This window comes from Acinonyx jubatus, chromosome E4 (assembly GCF_027475565.1).
Source record: "Acinonyx jubatus isolate Ajub_Pintada_27869175 chromosome E4, VMU_Ajub_asm_v1.0, whole genome shotgun sequence".
Classification (NCBI taxonomy): domain Eukaryota; kingdom Metazoa; phylum Chordata; class Mammalia; order Carnivora; family Felidae; genus Acinonyx; species Acinonyx jubatus.
Window position 1 is genome coordinate 27,266,451 of NC_069395.1, and position 22,425 is coordinate 27,288,875.

Genomic DNA, 22,425 nt, shown 5'->3' on the forward strand with positions numbered 1-22,425 from the left:
CCATCTGTCAGCGGAGTCTCCAGACTATCTCTGCCAAAGGGCACCCAGAGCCAAAACTCTACAGGATGCCCCTCTGCACAGGCCTCCCCATCCTCCCCGGAAGAGCTCACTTCCACCCTGCTTGGCAGCCATGTCTAATCTCCCCAGCACCACCCCCCCCCCCCACCCCGACCAAGCCAATCGGTGTTCTCAGAACGGGTATAGGCAGAGAGCTGCAGGAGGAACAAGAGACATTAACCCACCAGTTCTTGCCTCAACCCCTCCCGGCCCCAAGCCCCTTGTTGCTTGTGCTCTGAGGAGGCCAAACCCCATCACTTCTTGGCACAATGTACCTCTGTCCCAGCACCCACGCTGGTATCAGTTTTTCGTGTACTTATGGGATTACAGTAAAACCTTGGATTGAGAGTAACTTGTGCGAGTGTTCTGCAGGATGAGCAAACGTTTGTAATAAATTTTAACTTGAAAAACGAGCGATGTCTTGTGATATAGTTCGTGACACTGAAGGTCACATGATCACAACCGAGCCAATGGTTCTTGAAATTTGCTTTGATATACAAGTGCTTTGGATTACAAGCATGTTTCCAGAACAAATTCTGCCTCAAAACCAAGGTCTTACTGTATTTCATTAACCACCCCCCTCTCTCTCTCCTTCTTCCACTCCCCTCCCTCAACTCTCTCCCTCTCACTTTCAAATTCTGTCCTCCATGGGACAGACACCATCATCTTTTTAGTTCCAACCAATGTATCCCCAGCCCCAGAGTAGTGCTCAGGAACACTGTAGGCACTCAATAAATATTTGTTAAATGAATGGATGGCAGCTGGCTTCCTATGTAGGCATCCTATCCCTGAATTCATCAGGAACTTTCCTCATTATTTCTGTCTGGTCCATGATCCTACCCTTAATCTAGCCCAGGGTGGTTTCCCTTTCTCTCTCTCTTTCTCTCTCTCGATTTCTACCTTCAGCCAGCGCTAAGACTTGTTTCTGTATCACTTGTCCCCTAGAAGATGTTCTTCCTGTTCCTCTCCTCTTTTTCCTTAAGTCCTGCTCTCCATGTAGGGGGAGACTTGGATGCAGCCCTCCAGGGCCTTGAAGCTTGAGAGGGGAAACTGAGAACCAGAACTGACAGAGGAAACAAGAGACAGCTCAAGGTTGCTGATGCTGTGCTAGATGCCTAGACAGAAAGCAGTCTCCCTGGATCTCTGACCTCCCCTGTGCCCACCACCACCAAATCCCACCTCAAGCTTAATTCCTCATCAGTCAGAGGGGGATGATAACCTGCCCCACATGATGATTGTTAGCATAAAATGAGTTGTCTGTCACCAGTATATCCCTATGCCTGGGCCAATGTCTGGCCCAGAGGAGGCCTTCAAAGAATATTTTTATAAGGATTGAAGGAATACACAGCTTTCTAATTAGGAAGCACCGCACTAAGATATACAGGAATCATTTTTCTAAACAGCATCAAAGAAAGCTAAGATCCTCGGCAGGTGGGGAATAAAAGAAGGGTCCACATGGCAGGGGCATTGGAAAAATTAAGATCTCTGAGGGTGGGGACAGCTGGTGGGGTCTGGCAATTTATCTCCTTGACAGGAATACATACACACGTACACACACATATGTGTACGTGTGTGTGTGATTTTATATATATATATATACATATATATATGTGTGTGTGTGTGTGTATAAATAACACACTCCATATTTCAAGGCACCTCCGTGAAGAACACACCCCTCCACAAATTCCGTGTATGCCTGAGCGTGTCCTATCTACCGAAGCAGAGCAGTCATTCCACAAAGGTGGATTTTAGCCCTGGCCAACCCAACTAAGAAAGACTAAGTTGACACTTAGGTGACACTAAGGGTGTCCCAAAAAAGGAGGTCCACTAGTCCAAACAGAGGCATTGGTCGGGGAAGGGATGTGTAGAAAGGGAAGCTACACAGACAACGGAGATCAGAAGAACTAGATTTGATTGAAGATGGAGAAGCTAAAAATAAATAATCTGGGCTCCTTTTTAACTTGTTTGGAGCCAGGGCAGCCAAGCCTCACCTGACAGGCAACAGCAGGGAAGGTTGGTGATCAAAAGTAAGTAGGGAAGAAGGCGGGAAGGGGGAAGGGGGAAGAAGAGAGGAGGGCTGAGGAGGGGGCTGCACCCTCAGGAAACAGGTAACCCTTTGGTAGGCAACTCCAATGGGGGCATTAGGGCTCAGGACATGCAGGTCTTCCTGGACACAGTCCAGCCTAAACGCAAGGGAAAGGCCTGACAAAACCCAGGGGAAAAGGCTGTGTTTTCATCGAACATGGGGGCCAAGAAAAGAGAACCTTAACTTGATATGAAGGTAACTCAAGAGTAAAACTGGAGAGGAAGCAGTGATGATATATGTCTGAGCCAGTGTGTCAAACAGCCCTGTGGAACAAGCGAGCAAGCCTGTCGTTTAAGGACCTCAGCATAACGCCTGCCTCCAAACAACCACACTATGACAGGATGGGAATCCTAATAAGCAGGCTGGAATCATGCTCTACCAATAGCACTGAGAGATGGTATCTGAGAAATGGTAGAAAAAGGTATGATCCCAAGGAGATGGCCTTTGGGGGAACCTCTGATCCTGTGTGGTTAGGACAGCGGCAGGGCACAGAGTTGGAAGATGCTAGAAGTATAACATATAGGAGCCTTTAGTTTTTGTACAAGGAGTTTCCTGGAGACTTCTCCAGGCCTACTGCTAGGCCTCGCTCTTTTGCCCCCCTCCCCCAATTCTCTAACATCATCGCCATCCCCTCTGGCTCTTCTCCCTTTGACCACCCCACCAATTATCAGCCCAAGGAAAGCACAACTCATGAACTCCAACCCAACCAACCAACAATGGCCAAATCCCAAAGGCCCCTGATTCACAGCCAAGTACTCACATCATCCAGTTTCCGGTCTGTGCCCAAGGCCAACAGGTTGTTGAACTCTCTTTCCATCACCTGGCGAGCCTGGAGTCCACAGGGTGAAAGAGGAAGAGGTGGAAGGGGTATAGTCAATGACTTCTATGTCATCTTGCTTCTGTTTCATAGGGGCCCATAGACAGAGATAGGGCTTTCAGTGCATTTAACCCGTGAGCCCTGATGCTGTTTCAAGCAAACTTCAGTGTCCTCTTGGAAGTGAAACTGTAAACCTTAGGATTCTTTCATATGGAGCACATTAGAAAACTGTAATTTTGTACAAAGTAGGACCACAGAACACGTGGATCACAGGGTTCCCTTAAGTGGGGTGAGGGGTAACCCCATATTGTGTCTGTAAAGGAAAATCAGGCCTTACTACCTTTCTGAAGGGATAAATGAGCATGTAGACCATGGATAATAAGGATTTAATTTAGATTAAAGAAACGTATTTCATAAGGCTCCACATCAAAACTTTAAATTAGGAGGACGGCTGAGTCACAGATCTCCATGGCCCTTGGGCTGACGGTGCATACGGGCCTTGACTAAGCCTCCCAGGAGCCTAACTCAGCAGGAGATTTGGGAAACGCCAGAAACAACAAAGTTTTCAGAACTGCCACCAGATATTTTTAACCATTGTTGAGGAAGAATTCCATGTTGGGTCAGCCCCCACTTCCTCTCATAGCTGAGCTAAACGGAAGAGTCAGGAAAACCAGAAAGGTTAGCACGCACCAGAGATGTCTCCGGCCGCTCTTTACAAATGCATTGCGAGCCACAAAACCCGGACACATTTAGAGACAGGAGACAAACAAACGATAGAGAAGAACAAGCCCATTTCCGGGTGAGAAATGCTAACCACGGAGGTTCATAAGGACTGTCTCTGTCAGTATTGAGAAGGTAATATTCTCATAAGTGACAGCAAAGGAGAAGCCTAATACACTTCCAAGTCTCCAGACGACACCGCTCCTCTGGGTAAGGAAAGGTGACGATGACACTTACAAACTTCAGAAACCTGTCCCAGAGCTGTGAGAGCAGGTGAGAACGCAGATGAGGTTGGAGGTGGGCACGTACAGAAAAACTGCGTAGGGGGGTAGGGGAATCCCAGCTCTTCTTAGAGAACAGGGATCTGTCCTCTCCGTTCTGACAGGTCGGGGGGGGGGAGGGGGGAGAGGGGGGTCACTGCCGAGAGCCTATGGGACACACTGGCCCTGTGTGCTGCCAACATCCCCAAGAGGCCCACACGCCACCCGGCATTACGAGACCACACAGCCCCACCCTCGCACGAGCCAAAACGCATCTGCTCCCGGAATAGCTTGTGCGACTCCAGTGGCTGAATTTCAAGAGGCCTGACAGCTGCAACCAGTCCAGACAGGGGCAGCTAAAACGATCAGGGCACGGAGGCGAGTCTATATGAGGAAAGCCTAAAAGAATTAAGATCACTCCGTCTGGAGAGACAAAGGCCTGAGCCCCGAGGCAACACAATCAGAGTTTATGAAATCACAAAAGGTGAGCACGGGCCAAATACACATAGCCTCACCAAACCTAGTAAATGAGGATGAGGCCGTTCCCTTCCCCAGGGGGAGCCTGACTGGGGCACAATTTGGGACAAATAAAATCAGGAAGTACTAAACACAACAGGTAGTACTTCTGGAGTCCTTTACCCACAGGAAGCTAGAAAGGCCAAACATATAAATAGGTCCAAGAGAGTTTAGATATCGTCTTGGATGAGAGCTCCATAACAATTGTGAAATGTAATTTAAGGAGATGTCTCATCATTTGAGCTGCTGACAGGGAGACAACGGCCTGGTGCAGAGAGGCTCTGGGCTGTGTTATTTGGTATATTTAGCTTTCTCAAGCCTGGGAGCCCAGGGCAGATCTCTGGGGTAGGAGACAAAGGAGATGGGCGGGGGGGGGGGGGGGGGGGGGGAGGGGGGGGGAGGGGGGGTGTCCTCTGATCCCTTCGGCCCCCAGGCCTTTTCTCCTCTAAGAAGAGTCAGGTCAGAAAAGCAGAGTGAGGAAAAACAAAGCGTCACTGGGTGTTGTACGTGAGCGATGAATCAACGGGAATCTAACCCCAAAACCAAGAGCATACCGTATATACACTGTATGTTCGCCAACTTGACGATAAAGTATATGAAAAATAAATAAATAAGTAAACAGGCAGATTAATTAATTAATTAATTAATTAAATAAAAAACAAAGTGTCAAATGCAAAGATGGGGTTGGGAGAGGATTAACACAGTGTTCTGGGCCTGGGCTAGATGTGCCCTGTATGTGAAGGAAGTTTGCTCCCTAGGTGGCCTGGTTATGCACAGAGACCACTTGGAGGTGTGAGGACGTTGTGATCCCCTCCGAGACAGGCCCCAGAACAGTCCCTCAACAAATCTGTAAACCTGTGTGTGTGAGCAGGAGAGTCGGCGGAGGGGGAGCCTGAGATTAAGACTGACTGATGACAAGGATGCCCACCTGGGTGTTCTGTGTGGGAATCTGGAGGACCAGGGCCAGCGTGTTGTGGTCAAAGTTCTCATCCAGGGCCAGCAGGGCACCATGCACACCGCTCTCCTGCAGATTTCCTGCATAATCCCGGAGCCCAATGGACTGGACCCAGTGAACCACCTGGTCGTTGGTCCAGACCAGCACATCTGGAGGGCGGGGCAAGAAAACGGGTTAGGAAGAGACAGTAGGTTTGGCCACACCCCCTCCAGGGACGGAAACCGGCTTCCCTGGACCCAGAGCTCCAGTCTACCCTGCTTTCTGTCTTCTGTCTGTCCTCCCTGGCACCTGGGCTCCTAGAGAACCAGCACCACCTCCCTCCATCCCTGCCAGCCTGTAGGACTCAAGGGTCAGGCCAGCAGGCTCCTGACTTTCTCCCCAGAGCCCTTGGCCAGGCCATCCCCTACCCCCAGGCTGGAATGGTCCTCTTAGAATCTAAGACTTGTCTCTCTTTCCTGCCCAATGCCACCCAGATCAACACAGTCCATGAGCATTTTCCCAGGCCAGTCCATAGCACTGTCCGAGGGGATTCACTGCATGTGTCCAGTCGGTGGCCATTGTCAGGGGGTAGGGTGGGGTTACAGGTGACCGGGCAGGGCTATTTCTTCTCCACCAGATGACAACGTCCTTTGGGCACGGACTAGGTCTCCCTCATCACCTGAGCTTCCCTCAGGTTTGGAGGCTCCCTAAGGTACAGAATGCCTCTTCTCCCCCCACTCGCCCAGGGCAGGGGACAGGAGGCAGGCATCTGCTCCCCCAAGGCTGCTCCCATGCCTTTCAGAGGAGGCACGCTGAGCCTGCTAAGCTTACCCTTGATCTCATGCTGGCTTTCCTCCCGTCTTTTCTCCAGCTCCTTTCGGTCATAATTCAGCCTCTTCAGGCACATGATGCCATACTGAAGACTGGTTCTGCAGGTACATAGCCCCCCCTGAGCCAGAGCCTCAGGGGGGCCACATTCCTGCCACATCTGTCCTACATCCAGCACTGGCCCTAGCATGTTCAGGCCTGTGTCTTCCAGCATAAAGAGCACCCCGGCCCACTCATGCTCCTCCTTTTCCCAGGGCTTGTGTGTGATCCAGCCCAAGACTACTTTCCCTCCTCTGCCTACCCTATGTCCTCCCTCTTGGCCAGGGTGTGGGCCTGATGGAAGGAAAGTTCTCTCAAAGAAGCAACATTCCCCCCCCCCCCCGCCCTGCTCCCACCCCAGGCACTGGAATGACCCTACAGATATCTGACCCATAAAAATAGGACCCACAGAAAGATCCCTACAAATATTTCTTTGTATCCCCATTTCACTCAGAGTCCTTACAATGACCTACACGTGCTACATGACGTGCCCCTGTACAGTGACATCTCTGTTCTTCCTCAAACACAGCAGGCACGCTTGGCCTCTGTGCCTCAGGGCCTTTGCCCTGGCTGTTCCCTCTGCCTGGAACACTCTTGCCCCGATCTGCTGCGTGGCTCACCCCGTCTCCTCGAAGTCTTTGCTCAAGTGTCATCTTCTCAATTCAACGGTCACCCTGTCCCCCTGATTTAAAACTGCACCACCACCATCATTACCCCCAGCCCGTATTCCCAACACCCCCCCCCCCCGCCGCCTTATCCTGGTCTAACCTTGGTCTATTTTTTTTCCTAGCAGTTTTTATCTATCAACGTACTTTATATACAATACACGTATGGTTCTTTGTCCCTCCCAGTTAGCATGTAAACTCCACGAGGGCAACCCTGTTTTGTTCACTGATATTTCTCAAACCCCTAGAATAGCATCTGGCACTTAGTAAACACCATAAATGCTTAACGAATGGAATGAAATGGTTCATGGAAAGTACTAAAAGTACTTAAACAGTACCAGGTGCGTAGCAAGCATGCAGTAAATAATAACTAAACCAGACCAAGAACCATCGAGTCTGCAGGTTAGAAGGGACCCTCCAGGCCACTGGTCCAAGCTCCTATATCATGCAGGTGTCACCTGTGTACCATCCTTCTGCATAGTATGAACACCTGGGCCCAACACCTCTGACGACAGGGAACTCACTACCTCCTGAGGCAGCTCCTTCCACCGTGGGCAGCTTCTATCGTAAGGTCCCTCCTTAACTTGAACACTGCTGGTCATGCAGCCTCTCTGGGTTTTGTCGCCTAGCAAACGGAGGAACAGACGTTCCCTCCAAACTCTATTTTGTGGCCATTGCTTTGTGAAATTAAACTATGCTGCTGGCTCCTTTCTTCTCTCCCCCTTCAGCTATACCCAGGCAGCCCTGGGGCCTCGAACAATCCCTCACAGCTCCGAAGACACCACTTCTAGGACTTCTTTTCTGGCCCAGGGCACTCAGTCATTGCTCAAGCCTGGGTCCACTGGAGGGGGCAGGAGCACACACACGTCCTAACTAGAAATGCCTTTTGTCTCCTTCCAGTCCTACGTGCTATAATTTTCAGTCCAGTTCCGAGGACTTTCAAAGTTGTTTCACCGAAGAGCAAAAATCTAAAGTCAGATCAGCCTGGGTTTGAACGCCAGCTCTGGCACTCCCCGGCCTGGTGGCCCTCAGCACACGTGAGATGAGGTCACACCTCTCCGGCCGGGCTGCCGTGAGCCTCACAGGTGATCGTGCATGGAAGGGCTTAGCCCAGCCCCTGGAACGTCCAGGCACTCAGCAACGGTACCACCACTGGGAGAACATTACTGATGCCGTGTGGGCCGGTTCTCCTCAGGACAGCCGCTTCTCTAGAAAAGCTGCTCACTAGGACACCATGCTTCCAGGGAAAAGCGCTCAGAGTTAGGTGTGAAGAAGGAAGGGTATTGGCCCCATCCTGTATCCACCTGGCTGAGTGACCTGGTGATACTCCACCTCTATTGGGCTTGTTTTCCTCATTAAAAGGAGGGTTTTTAAATATCTTTTTCTCATCATAATAAGGACGATTCAAAATAATTTCTTAAAGATGTAAGAACACGCTTTATGGAAGGTTAAGTGGAATAAAAGCAGGTATACACAAAGTTGAAGTAAAGGGCGTGGAAATGCTTTAGGAACCCTTGAAGTACTCGAGATGTGGAGCTGAATCTGGAAGCATGAATGCAGGCCGAGGCTCTCCTGGGGCCTGGGCAGAGGGTCCCCAGGAGGACCTCCATAGTGCTGGGTGGGGCCGAGCAGACTGATCCTCCAGCAGCCCAGGGACATCCCAGCTGGCCGGCCAGTGGCCCTTCTGTCCGCAGCCCTGTCAGTCATTGACAAGGGGACAGGTGCAGCCAGGCCTGGCAGCCTCCCGGACCCACTGAGACAGAAGATTCCCTTTCAGCCCTGAGAAGGGGTGGGGGGATGGTGAGGGAGGTCACAGTAGAGAGTTCTAGCATCAAAGGCTCTGCAGCATGGGGGCAAGAAGGCTGGACTCAGTGTCAGGAGACATGCACTCAGCTGTCATGCCCGATGCTCCTTCCTGTGCCTCAGTTTCCTCACCCACAAAATAGGGAGGCTAACTAGATCCCTTATGCATTTAACCTTCCATGGTTTATGAGTCAGAGAGACCAAGGGACATCCAAGGAGCCCCATGAGAAGCTAGTAAAGCCACACGCCCCCAGCTCCAGCGTTCGTCCCATTACCCTCTCATTCGCCTGGGTTGGAACGCCAGCTGAGCCACTTTCCAGCTGTGTGGCACTCAGAACATGTGAGATGGGGTCACACCTCCCCTGCGGGGTGGCGTAGGCATTAATTAATGGTAAAAGACCAAGAACCTGGCTCAAACAGCGACCTGTGTGATTTGAAGCTAGACGTTAAAAGGACTCCCTAACTACCGTCGACCCCTGGAACATCAGCACCCACCTCGCTCCCCACCCCAAGTGCCTGCTGGGGTCAAGCACGCATCACTATGCGATGAGTGAAGCAGGACCTGGAGACTACGCCTACCTGTCTCAGAAGGGCTGTCCCCATGCTGGAATGTGTCAACACGTCTTCCAATTTTTTTTTTAAGAGAAGCCAGACATCCAGAATTTTGTGTAAAATCTCCCAGTGTTTGAATACTGGCAACTAAACTCATAATCTTTAAAATACCGTGTCAGCCAAACAAAACACATCTGTGGGCCAAATGCTGCCCACGGGCTGCCAGTTGGAGACCTCCACCGCAGACACTTTTGAACAGAAGACCTTGTCCGCGAGGAGGAGGAGAGAACTGGATGGCATCCTGTACAAAAGGGCGTGGGCTGAGCTGAGAAGCTCAGACCTGGGAGGCAGGCAGGACAAGGGCTCAGAAACACCCTTCCTCTTAGACACCCAAGCTGGACACTGGTTTCGGCTGGAGCCTCCCCAGGGTAAACAGAGAGAACTCGGCAAGCCGGAAGAAATGAAATTCAGACCTCAGAGGGGAAATCTCCCGGAAAGTGAAGCGAAGGAAAAATGACTTTCTGTGTCTTAAGGGCGGGAGGTAAGAGGGCAGAACCCTCCCTCAAGTTGCAGGACGAGACAAGGACCCGGCTTTCGCAAGGGGGAGACCTGCGGGCGCCCGGACAGGCCGCTTGGAGGCACGTGCGTTGCGGGAGACAGACCCCCGGGGCTGGCGGAGACCCGTGCGGGGCTCCAGCCTTGCTCACCGGTGGAAGCTGTCCACCATCTTCAGGTGGACCCGCAGGTCCTTCTTGGTGAGGTGGTCCAGCATGCGAGCATCCACCAGGCACTCCATGAAGTAGCTGCGGTACTGGGGGAGCCCCAGGCTGGGGAGCCATTCGTTCCCAATCCACTCGTGGTTCATGTCCCCATAGGCCAGGGTCTGGGGGAACAAGGTAGAGGAGCTATAGGGGAGGAAGGCAGTGCTAGCGAACCGCGGCTGGCGTATCTGCTCGAGAGGAACGTCACTCCATCCTCCACGGTGGGTTATTTTCGCTAAGAAGCTGGGCGTGGTAGGAGGTGGGGGGTTTAAATGGAACTTTGTAAGATCTCAGAATGATACGGTTCCCTTCGTGGATCACTTATCTACACTAATGAACAGAAGCAACTATCCAGGCAGCAGATAATATGAAGTCCTTCCTGTCGACCCAGGAATGCATTTGCGGTATTGTGTGGCAGACCTGCCTTCCTGCTGCTCGGTCAGCCTCAAGCCCACTGCGCCCAGGGGACAGGCCAAGTTACAGAGGACCCGCAGAACAGCAAGAAAAGAGCCAATGTCACTTGGGAAACTGGCTCACGCATCTACAGGGGAGTTACGTACTGACTCGCGACGTCAAAAGCTACAGGCTGATGAATAGCGTCTGAACAGCCAGCACTCAGTTCTCTGAGGCCTGGTGTCCACTCCAGGAATTCTCCAGAACTCCTGTTTCCCAAGCACCCTCCACGCCCCCCTGACCCTCCCCACCTGCTCTGGTTGTCACCTCCCGCCGACAGCAGGGACTTCCCTGACCACCTATCCTTAGAAAGACTGGGTGAACAGCAATCCTCCATCATGGTTTCCTAACCCTACTTGATTTTTTTAGGCTGAGAAACTTATCTTTGAAAATGAAACCGTTATACACACAAAAATAAATGTAGCAAACGTTCGCCGTTAAGCATAAATAAATGAAGTTAACATTGATGGACAACGCCACCCGGTTGTGTCCACCTTACGCTCTCCTTCCCCGTCCTGTCCCCTGCCGCCCGTCTAGGGGTAACTGCCCGTCTAGAGTTTTCTATCATTCCCTTGCTTGAAAAACATTGTTTACAGTCCTTATAATCACCAATGCATATTTCTCTAACAAACGTATTATTAAGTTTGCTTGTTTTTGAGTTTTAGCATAAAATTCTATGACTCTTTTGGGACTTAGACTTTTCACTTGACGTTGTATTTCTAAAATTCATCCATCTCCCCTGCTGTTTTACTGGGTGAATGTACACGACGATCTGTCCAGGCCCTGGTTTCTGGCTTTCCCTGTGCTGTTTCACGGCACGTGGATCCGTGTGACACAGTGCTCACTGATGGGTTTACGCGCTTAGGGTCTATCTCTCTCCTAGAATATAAGTTCTGTGGGGCTTAGTTTGTCCACTTCTGTATCCAGAGAGCTTAGAAAGGCCCCTGATACCTAGCGGCTGCTCAATAAATATTTGCCCACTGAGTGAATGAGTAAAAGGCCTTTGCCCAGCTCACGGCTGTGCCCTCTGAAAGGGATGGGGTGAAGAAAAGGGTTGGTACCAATCTCAGTCTCATGGTTCCTGGGAAGAGAGGGGAAGATGCAGGCATGCTGGGGGCCTCCAAGGCTCCCCACCTGCCATCCTGAGAAACCAGAAGCTAGAGGGCAATGAGGAGGGAGGGTGCTTTAGCGGCAGGAGAAAACCCGTCCAGGGCTTTTCATGCGAAGAGGGACATAAATAGACTGGGACTCAGGGCGTCCTGTCGGGCAGACAGCCTGTTGGGAAAAAATCTGTCCTGAACTCCTGGGAGGTGGCTCTGGACAGGGAAGGGGGTCTTACCTGAGCCCAGCTGCCCTCCTCACTGTCCTAGCGGGAACGATGTGCAGCGTGTCAGGGGAAACAGGCAAAGTCAAGAAACCTGGAAGCGTCCACCCCAGGCCCCATCGAGAAGAGGGAGCAGACGCACCAGTGGCTAGGAGGGTGACTAGGGAGAGCTTGTTGGGAGGACCAAGCGAGAACACAAGGCTGGCACATGTGCCTGTGTTTGCAGTGAGGGGGGAGTGAATGTGTGTGTGGCAAAAACACGTTTCCACACCTCCCCAGCTTGGCTCGCAGCCCCGCAAGGGGCCAGGCTCTCCCACTCCCCGTCCCTCCACCAAGGATCAGCACAAGGGAAAGGACTCCGGCTTCAGGCCCACAGCAGGGCAGACCGCTCCCATGGCCAGCTCTTCCCCACTGGCCTTGGAGACCCCCCCAGAGATGGATCCCCCCACACATGCCAACTCTTCCCATTCCCACCTCTTTCTCCCAACCCGCCACCCTGAGAACAGAACCCGACATACATCAGGGATACCAATCTCGTATTAGATTGACCGCAACCCCCTCTGACTCCCCAAACCTTCCCCTCATCCTCATGGGGGTCATCAGCCCTCAGCCCAGGCCCAGGGCCCAGGGCCAGACTCACTGTTTTAGTGGGTGTTGCCAGAGTTTCCATCTCTTCATGGGTGACCCAGACATTTCCGGAAGACTGCAGGCAGAGAGGAAACCTATCTGGTCCCACGTGTGGGTCCCCGAAATCCCCTTGAGGCCGGGAACCCCAAGGGCAAGGACATACATCCCTTCCCCTGAGTCCTCCCACAGGCCCAGCCCCGAGCCCTGCATACTGTCTGGCTCAGAGCAACTCCCTCTATGACTGTATCCGCGCTGCTCAACACAGTGTCTGGGACCAAGAAATGCTCAACGGATGTTTCCTGAAGGAATATGAATGGATGGGGCACATCTGGAAAGCCGGCTGATGCCAATCGAAGAGACAGCTAGTATTAGCCTGAGGGTCCATGGAATAGTCTGTGTTCTTGTGGAGAGGTTGGAGGACCAGGAAAGGATTCACAAATGCCCTATCCCCTCTGCCTCCCTGAATCTGGCAACAACACAGAACCCCAGAAGTCCTGTCCTGGAAACTCTGCCCGGAGATGTGCGGTTGTTGGCACAGTAGGGCAGAGAACCAGGCTGCTGGGATCCTCCTGGAATCAACGTCAGCCCCTCCTGGAGACCAGGTGGAGCCCCGAGGGGACCGGAAGGGGCAGGAATCAAGTTACTAGCTTCCCAAAGACCAACGGGAAACTTTCCAAATACTACTCCAGGGCTGTCCAAAAACATCCTGGGTGAGGAAGAGGCCACTCACAGTCCTGGAGGTGGGCGGGGCGGAGGGGCTGGTCAGCGACACCATCTCCTGGATGGCCAGCCGGAGCTTGAGCCGGTGCAGGGCATTGCTGATGCCAATCTCCCGTTGGATCTCTGTGTCCGACAGGGCCGACATGATGGCACCGCTCTTGACGTTGGCCCGGCAGGCGGCCACGTACCAAGCAGGCATCCCCACCCAGAGCTGCAGATACGGGCACAGGGGGTAAATTCAGCTCCTTCCCCCAAGATCTGGGCCCTGCTGCCACAAGCTTGACCATACCAAGGGGGTAGGGCCAGGCCTCCTCCGCGGACTCAAAAGAGCAAACGCAGAGCAGAAGAACTTAGAAACGTGGAGATGACCATCCCCAAACGCCTCTCTTCCCCATTTTACAGATGGAAAATCTGAGGCCTGAGAATGTGAGATTTTCCCAACATCGTATGGGTGATTAGCTCCTGGGGACGGCCTATGGGAAGAGTCAAATTGCCTGTGGAAGCCTATGGCTTGGTGACCCTTAGCGCCCCTTGTCCAAACCCACCTACCTGCGAGGCAACAGCAGTTAAGTGGCATCAGTTCCAAGGTAACTGGAAGGGAGCGGGGCTAAATTCTAGGTGTGGCACATGTGCACTTGGCAGGGGAGAGACGGGATGGGAAAATTCTAGGGACACCACCCCTCTACCTACAGAGGAATCCTTGTCCCACCCCACTTACCCTTCCCACCGGTCCTCTGAGTAGACTTCCTTTGCCCAGACTTACCTCCAGCCAAGAGACCACAGTAGGGCCATCCCACTGGGCAAAGGGCATTCCTTTCCTGCGGGCATCTTCAAGCAGCTGGTGTCTTGTGGAAAGAGGAAGAATAGACTCACTAGTCTTTCCCTGTCTCTCAACCATGCTTACTCCTGAGACCATGGCTGTGCTGAGTGGGACTTCCACAACCCTACTCCCCACCACTGGACTGTCATCCCTGCTCCATGCCTGAAGCAGTATGATGCCAAGACACGGGGGGAGGAAGTCCCCTCCATCCCCACATGGCAAGGGGAGGCTCTTCCTTGTTTGCACAGGGCCTGACCCATAGGCATTGCGGTCTGCTCTGTGAGAGATCCACAGGGCCAGGGTCACTCTCCCACTGCCCCCCCACCCCAGCCTCCTTCTCTGGGCGGGTTGTCCTAAGAACCACCTCCCAGCCCCTGATGTGCCCATGTGGACCAGGCCAACTCAGTTCAGAAAGGGCCTTGCCACGCTCTGGCTGTCTGGGCTCAGTCCCATGACAGGCCAAGTGGGTGAAGGGTTGGGTACCATCCTGGCAGAACCTGGCCTGTGGCTCTTACTTCTTCTTCAGCCGCCGGTCCTTCTCTGCCTGGGTCCCCAGCTTGGCAGGCACCATGGGCTCCTGCAGACCAAGCTCGGAGTCTGTCAGCATAACTGGAAGGGAAGATGTGGCATGTCAGCCAGTCCCTCTCCTTCTCCTCCCTTGGCCTGGGCCAGGATGGGGGAGCAGACCAGCAGATGTATAACAACCTCAGTGTATAACAACCCCGGAGGCCTGACGGGACCATCCACTGTTCCTGGAGCCTCTGCCCAATGTCCCTACATCTAGGCAGCCCCACAGTGGCCATCAAATGGGTCACCCAGCCCAGACTGTCTGCCCTGGGAGCCTCAGCCCTGGAGGCGTTTTCCAGCCCAATGGACCAAAGTTGCCACACCCTTACACCAGCAAAATCCTAGACAGAACTTGTCCCTCCTCCAAACCGAGGTGCAAAGGAAACCCCGAGAGCCAGCCATAAGGCGGGCTACGGGCTCAGAGGATTATCCTCATCTAGTTGGGGCGGGGAAATGGGCACACTAAGAGATATGCCTCTCGGCCTCTTTCTCAGGGGCACACTTGCACAAACCACAAAGGGGAACATTCCAGCTCTGTCTTCTTCTACAAGGATCTCCTGAACAGATGCCAAAACCCACAGAGTTCACGGCGGGGGCAACATCTTAGAATTCATGAAGTTCTGGTCACTCCATACAGCACAGATAGCAGTAGGTGTGGATAATCCAGAAAACGAGGTGAGATGCTGTCTTAGATGCCACTGGGGCGCGGGGAGCGTAGAAAACCATGAGACTTCGCACAGATCAGACTTTCTCGGCTCCCTCCCAGCCCCATCTGTGGTCAGCTCTACGACTCCCTGCACCCTGTGGGCTGGGGGCAGGGTGCTCCACCTCAATCCCCTCCCAGGGGACAGGTGCCCACCTTTCCTCCTCCTCCTCCTCCTCCTCCTCCTCCTCCTCCTCCTCCTCCTCCTCACCCAGCTAGCTATGTTCTGATTCACACCTTCCCTGAGGTGCAAGGTCTAATTATGCCTTTGGGTTCAAACGTTCCTTTCTTCTAGTTGATCGGGTCCCCCTGCACGCACATGTCAATGCTCCCAAGTCCCCCTGCACACAATTGTCAATGCTCCCGTGGCGTTGGGGGAACTTCTCAAGGCCCTTATGAGCTGGCCCCAGCCTAGGACCCAAAGCCATCTCCTCCACTCCTCCCACCCCTTTCTTCCCACTTTGAAAAGACTCCTTTGCAAACAAAGCTCTTGCACCCAGAAGCTGCCTTTCCCAGATCCCCGGTTCCCTCACATACAACTCTTCTTAGCTGGGCTAATTCCTACTCCGCCTTCAAGCTTCAGCCCAGCTGTTACCTAGCAGAGGAAGCCACTGCTGGAGTCCCTACCACTCCATGGCTGAGTTCTGAGTTCCAGAAGCACCCTAAGCATATCGCTATCGTTACACTATTTTGGAATCATCTCTTTATTATTTCCTTTCCACTAGACACTGAGCTCCTTGAAGGAATGGCCTACTGCTCCAACACCCAACACTAAGCCTTGTATATAGCAGTTAATAAATGCCTGTTGAAAAAAATGATTGAAAAGATGACAGAAAGGAGAGGGGGCGGGAAGAAGCAAAGGAAGATAGCTGACATTTATTGTGTACCTACCATGTGCCAAGCATGTATGAGAACTTTTTATATTAGCACAGAAGTAGTAATGCTCTTTCCCAAGCGTTTACGCGAATATAAGGTCTACGAAGCCATAATGAGGCATTACGATACGTTGCGTCCGAGGGTCAGGTATACTAGAAATAAGTTCTAATCACGAACTGACTCTCCTAAAGAAAGAACCAAGAAATTCTTCCCGAAGGCCCTGAGAACACCAGAAAACCTCCAAACTGAAAGAAACCTCAGAGGGCCAATCTCTCGCTCCAGACAGGAATCCCTTCCACATCGCTCCAAATAAATACCTCCCTCCCTGCAGCCTGGAGCTTCTGTGGCAAGAGCTAGCACCTCCCAAGGCAGCCCGGGGCTCTCATGGAACAGATCTCACGGAAAACCGCTGCTCTCTGGAGCCGAAATCTGCCTGGCTGTGCCTTCCACCCACTGGCCCCTGGGAGGCAGGGGGAGAAGGCTGGATCTGAGTACACCCTCCTGCTCTGGCCCCCCTACTTGCACCCGTTCGCTAGGAAGTGGACAGAAACCATGGCCCGTGGCTCCATCTCGGCTCAGCTGGATCAGCCGGCCCTTCTCCTTCTTCCCGAACAGGCGGCCGATGGACGACTTGATGCCCTTGCGCTTGGCACCCTTGTGCAAGGAGTCCTGGCTGCTGTTGCTGCTGCTGGGGTTGCTGCCCTGATCCTCCAAAGCACTACAGGATGACAGCCAGGAGCGGGTGGAATGGAAAGAAACATACTTTAATTATAGCAGGAGTCAGGGACGTTAGACCTCAGGAAGAACTTAACAGGAGGTTGGAGGTGGGGGGCGGGTATGATCAGAGCAGGTGACCAAAGGAGATGCGGGAATGTCCTTCCATGATGGCATTTCAAAGAGAAGTGAGATGTTCTCTTGAAACAGGGAGGACATGACCATGGCGGTAGAGAGACTCAAGGTGGGGCCCGTGCCACTTACCTTTTGCCTTCTTCCTGGCTCAGGGCTGGGTGGCCAAGCTTCTCTAGCCGCAGCGTCCTGGGTGAGGAAGGAGGAGAAGTCTCACATTTTATGGTGGCTTTATCCTCCCGGTTCTCTTCCCGAGACACTGGCGACTGAACAGACAGTGAAGCCGTCAGGGGATAGAGGGAGAGATCTGGGGCCTGCCTACCCAGCCCGGACAAGGCAGAGGAGCTTGGAGAAACGCAATGGGAAGGCCTGGGGCCTCTCTGAGCCCAGACTCAGACTCAGGGGCCCAGGGGAGAGAGGCCGAAAGGGAAGGGCCTGGGAGAATTAACCCGTTAGTACCTGGGTCCTCAGGCAGCACTCACCAGCAGCTTCCTCCTATGCTTTCTTAAGTCACTGGGCTGGAAGAGAGAGTGAAGGGTGAGCTCAGAATCACCCTCTGGATGCCTGAAAGTCAACCCCAAGGGGAACCTGGTGGTCTTAGGATGAGAAGATAGGATTCAGTGCCTCACACAGGCCTTGAGAGAATACAAGAGCAGAAAAAAAGCTGGCCTGATGAAATAAGTCAGGGCCACCTCTGGAAGAAAGGGAGAGGTATGGGCAGGGGGTGAGTTTCTTACGCATTCTGTGCTTATCCAAGAGAGAGGGTTCAGGAAGACATGACAGGCCCTTTCCAAACCCAGAAGGACATGTTGGTGGCCTGACATGCCGGGGTCTGCACACATCATGGGAAGAAGATGCCAGCCCCAACTGAGAGGGAAGGAGCCCTCCCCTGCCTTAGCAGCTCCCCTGGGCCAGCCCCCAACGCAGAGCCCGGCCATGACAGGGCCGCTCATCAACTGCCCCAAGACTCTCACCAGGGTCATGACCCCCATGCGGTCCAGGTCCTGGGCTGCACTGCGGGAGGTGAGCTTGGGTGTGGAGCGGCCGCTGAGCGGAGGGGACGCGCTGGCCAGGGACAGGGCGGTCAGAGAGGTGGGGATAGAACCACGTTTGCGCAACTGGGTCAGGTTTAGGGCCTCCATGCTGCCGCTGGTCACTCGAGTCTCAATCTCCTCGGCACGGAGCTCTGTGGACTCCTTCTCTTCCTGGATCATCCTGGGGAAACCAGACCCTGAGTTGGCCCCTCTGAGGCCCAGCAGGAGGCCGGTGGCAGCAGCGTCCGTGCTCACCACCCTGGGACCCCGGGCAGAAGGCCATGCCTGGGGTGGGGGAGCCACGCTGTGTCTGGCATGGCCTCGCCGACACAGCTGGCCCTGCCCACCGCAGCTCAGAAACATCGCTCTCTCTCTCCCTCTCTCTGCGTCTCTCGTCAGCTGGCCTCACGTAACAAAACTCCCCAGTCTACCAAAAGAAGCTGTGGGAAAAGGAGGCATGTAGTCAGTGGCATACAAGCCATCCTGGGAGGCAGAATTCTTGACCTGCCACTAACTATGCGGGCAACCCTGAGTCAGGCTCTCCGGCCTCAGTTTCCCCATATCCCCAACGCCAGGAGGGGTCCGAGCCAGCAGTTCCCAAACCCAGGTCCTTCCCCAAACCCATTGTCCTTTAACTGACAATGACCCCAAAGGAGTTTTCCCTGTTAGACAGAAAAATGAGAAAACTGATGACCATGGGAGGGGGGAGGGCCGGGGGAGGGGGAGTGCGTGCGCACTCTCACACACGCGCGCTGACGTAACATGCCTTCGGTCCTCCGGGAGCAGGGCTTGTCTTTATCCTGAGAGTGTCTTCTGACACTAGGGAATGTTAGAATGCCCTTTCTTTTGTACAATAGTTGTGATAGGAAACAGCAGCTACCATTCCCGATTGCCTTTGCAGAATAAAAGTTGGAGGCCTGTGTGTGTGTGTGTGTGTGTGTGTGTGTTATGATGTTTTCCTTTTAACTGGTCTGTGAAATCCAAAAGTGTGGGAACCACGGAACCAGATGCCCCTGATAGCCCTCTAAAGCTCTGATGCACTCGGGCTCAGATTCTCCCTTGCCGTTGGTGATAAACATTAATAACATTACAAAGGCAGGGTAAAGTACAGGGCTTGGTAACTTTCCCGGCCACTGGTTTCCGCTTGATGTCTTGTTAGGGATGGAAGACATGCTACAGTGCACTGAGTGTAGACCTGAGTTTGAATCCTGGTTCTGCCACTTACTCTGTGGTTTTGGGCAAATCACTTAACCTGTCTGGTTTCCGTTCCCTTGTCTGTAACATGGAAATAATGCTGCTTCCCCCAGAGGCTAGTGAGACTGACAGCAGCATTTATACAAAGCTCTCACCCTGAGGTGACCTCAGTAAGTGCGAGCTAGGCTCTTAGCGATGACATTTAGCTGCTGGAACACAGCCTCCCAAGCCCTAGGAGGGGAAATGAAGTCTGAGAAGTCAGTCTGAGACCCCACCCCTCTCCGTCCAGTAGTGGGCCTGAGACCACCCCCCCCCACACACACACACACAGAGTCCCTAGACCAAGCACTCGAAGGTGCAGCTGTTGGAGACAAGCAAATACATGAAGAATTTTTCCTGCAGTGCCCAAACCCAAAGGGGCCCCTGTCCTTCAAGGTACCTCCCAGACCCTCCACCCCTGCCCTAACCTGATCTCCTCGTTGATGGCATCCAGCTGCTCCTGGAGCATCATGGCCAGGGTCTGGGCATCCGAGTGGCCGCTGGGAGAGACAACATCCACGGAGCCCACCAGACCCCCTGGCTCATCCTCATCCACGTCGGAGATCTCAGGGTCGCTGTCAAAGGCAGGGGTGGCTGTGGGCGCCAGCACCCCAGGCAGTGGAGAGGGCTCCCAGCCCTTAGCAAAGGAGGGGAGAAGGGTAGTAATAAGACACAACAGACGGGCTGAGGAGCAGGACCCTCCCCACCTGTACCAGCAGCACTGGCATCTCCAGGGGACTTGTTAGAAGTGCAAAATCTCGGGCCCTGCCCCCGGCCTTCATGATTCAGAGTCTGCATTTTAACCAGATTCCCAGGTGATTTATGTGCCTGTTAAAGTCTAAGACATAATACTCCAATTCAAGGAGCCGGAGTGGCAGAGTGGTTAGGCACAGATTCCAGAGAGAGACTGCCTTGCTTTGAAACCTGCCGGGCAACTGTGGTAAAGCTATGTCACCTCTCTGTGCCTCAGTTTCTTCGTCTGTACAACAGGGATAGTAGTAGAACCTACTTTGCAAGTAATTATGAGAACTGAGTGAGGAAATGCACGTGAGGCACTTAGCACGGTGTCTGACACAAAGTAAGCACCGTATGTAGGCTATCCCTTTCTATTAACACAAACTCTCCAAGAGTAACCAGACCCAGGCGACAAGAGAAACCAAGCAGTCCTGACTGCCTTGTGTCTCCCAGAGTTTCAGCACATCACAGGGCCCTGTAGTCAACCCTGAGAGGTGGTGGCTTCCCAGAAGTCACCTGCAAACCTCATCGGTGGACAAAGGCGTGGAAGAAGAAAGAGCACAGAACTGAATGAGCCAGAAGAGCGGGGGAAGAAAAGGAAAGGGATCAGAGACAGAGAGGTGCCCTAACCCCATCCTCTGGGACCCAACCCCCCAAGGTTCCCTTAGGGTTCCTTTCTAGCTCCTGGGCACCTGCTGTGTTCTTTAAAACAGAAAGAGCAAAGGGTAAGGGGAGAGAGAATGAGAAGCCTTCGTTCAGGCTGCAATTCCATCAGACTAGGGCTTTCCTAAGGGCAGAGATGAACCTTCCCCTATCAGGCTAGGAGTTCCCCCTTCTCTACATGTATGTTGTAGTGCCTCAGCGCATGTAGAGGGCCCGGGCTCAAGACAAAGCATGCTTCACCATTATGGGGTTAAAACAGAATCACATTGCCCCCCAAAAAAGAGGAAGTTGGTCCTTTTCTGCCCCTATCTTTCTGATTCCCTCCTCCCGCCCCAGTTCCCCAGGCAGTCTCAGCATGAACTTGAAGCTGCTTCTCAGAAAACTTCAGGTGCCATCCCCAGGGCCAGTTAACCTGCCATCCCTCCCTCAACTCCCCCACAAACCACAGCTTTTGCTCCAGAAAGCTTGCCAATTCCGTCTGGCCCCTGCATCTCCCACCCCGACCACTAGAAACACACGCCTGCACGCCCAGGCACACGTGCACACACTTCAGTGGGGCCTCAGGGACTGGCTGGCCGCCCGCCAGCCCCTACCGCTTGCCCACCAGGAGGCCAAAGTGAGGGGGCACAGCTGTTGCAGCTGACAGTGGCCCCAACCCCGGCTGCAGCTGTTGTCCACACGGGGGGACGGGAGGGGGAGGATTTGCACCGCACGCCAGCCGTCTGTGAAACTGGAGCCAGGCACGCGGCTGAACTGACCCCAAGCTCCCTGGGGAGACCCCTCCACACTCACCCCTCCACCCCTCACCTTGGCAGACTCCTCCCGCAGTGCCGAGTAGCGGCGATGCAGACCTGAGGGCGCGTGGGTGGCTGTGCTCAGAGAGAACCGAACGTCCGCTGCACTGCCCATATGCGACCTTGAGTGTTCAGGGGAAGAAAAGGCCAGCCCTGAAGACTGAGTGCCCCGGCCCACACCCGCTAGGTTCAAAGGGTTAAAGGATCTTCAGTTTGGCGAAGAGAAGTCTTAGCAGGCATAGAGCTATTGTAAACGGTTTAAGGACTGCCATGTAAACAAGATTCGATTTATTCTCTGGTGCCCCAGGGATCAGAATGGTCCAGGGGAGAAAGTTCTAGGGAGGCAGCTTTCCATTTAACATAAGAAGCATCTTGGGTGCACCTGGGTGGCTCAGTCAGTTAAGCGTCCGACTTAGGCTCAGGTCATGATCTCACAGTTTGTGAGTTCGAGCCCCACGTCGGGCTCTGTGCTGACCGCTCGGAGCCTGGAGCCTGCTTCGGATTCTGTGTCTCCCACTCTCTGTGCCCCTCCCCGGCTCACGCTCTGCCTCTCTCTCTCTCTCTCTCAAAAATAAATGAACATTCAAAAAAAATTTTTTAAAGAAAACATAAGAAGCACCTACGAATGGTAAAATTTGGCTTGGGATGCATCTGGTGGCTTTAGAAAAGCTGTCTGTCTGTCTCTCTCTCTCAAAAATTAACATTTTTAAAAAAAACGTTTAAGGTGGAGTGGGGTGGGGCGCCTGGGTGGCTCCGCTGGTTAAGCGTCTCAGCTCAGGTCACAATATCACAGTTTGTTCAAGCCCTGCGTCGGGCTCTGTGCTATCAGTGCAGAGTCCTCTTGGGATCCTCTGTCTCCCTCTCTCTCTGCCCCTCCCCCGCTCATTCGCACACAGGCTATCTCTCAAACATAAATAAACATTAAACAAAAATTTAAAAAGCTGAGCTCTCCATCAACGAGTTAGTCAAGCAGCAGCTCTCGGGCCCTGACA

At 53.2% G+C, this 22,425-nt stretch overlaps 1 protein-coding gene across 9 annotated transcripts in view; it reads right to left on the reverse strand.

Annotated features, from left to right (window-relative positions):
- The window catches only part of PPFIA4 (PTPRF interacting protein alpha 4), a 51,133-nt gene that overhangs the window by 3,716 nt on the left and 24,992 nt on the right, over positions 1-22,425 (reverse strand). For 6 of the 9 annotated variants that reach the window (XM_053209495.1, XM_027074733.2, XM_027074731.2 and 3 more), the window contains exons 14-28: positions 21,447-21,555; positions 19,670-19,878; positions 17,949-18,189; positions 17,457-17,492; positions 17,107-17,240; positions 16,680-16,846; positions 14,498-14,591; positions 13,926-14,007; positions 13,173-13,373; positions 12,456-12,518; positions 11,831-11,857; positions 9,985-10,160; positions 6,222-6,319; positions 5,385-5,560; positions 2,904-2,972 (exon numbers count right to left, since the gene is read on the reverse strand). In XM_053209495.1, coding sequence (XP_053065470.1) covers positions 2,904-2,972; positions 5,385-5,560; positions 6,222-6,319; positions 9,985-10,160; positions 11,831-11,857; positions 12,456-12,518; positions 13,173-13,373; positions 13,926-14,007; positions 14,498-14,591; positions 16,680-16,846; positions 17,107-17,240; positions 17,457-17,492; positions 17,949-18,189; positions 19,670-19,878; positions 21,447-21,555 — 1,882 coding nt within the window. The remainder of the gene's footprint in view (positions 1-2,903; positions 2,973-5,384; positions 5,561-6,221; positions 6,320-9,984; positions 10,161-11,830; positions 11,858-12,455; positions 12,519-13,172; positions 13,374-13,925; positions 14,008-14,497; positions 14,592-16,679; positions 16,847-17,106; positions 17,241-17,456; positions 17,493-17,948; positions 18,190-19,669; positions 19,879-21,446; positions 21,556-22,425) is intronic. The other 3 variants (XM_027074734.2, XM_027074732.2, XM_027074735.2) reach the window with 2 other exon arrangements.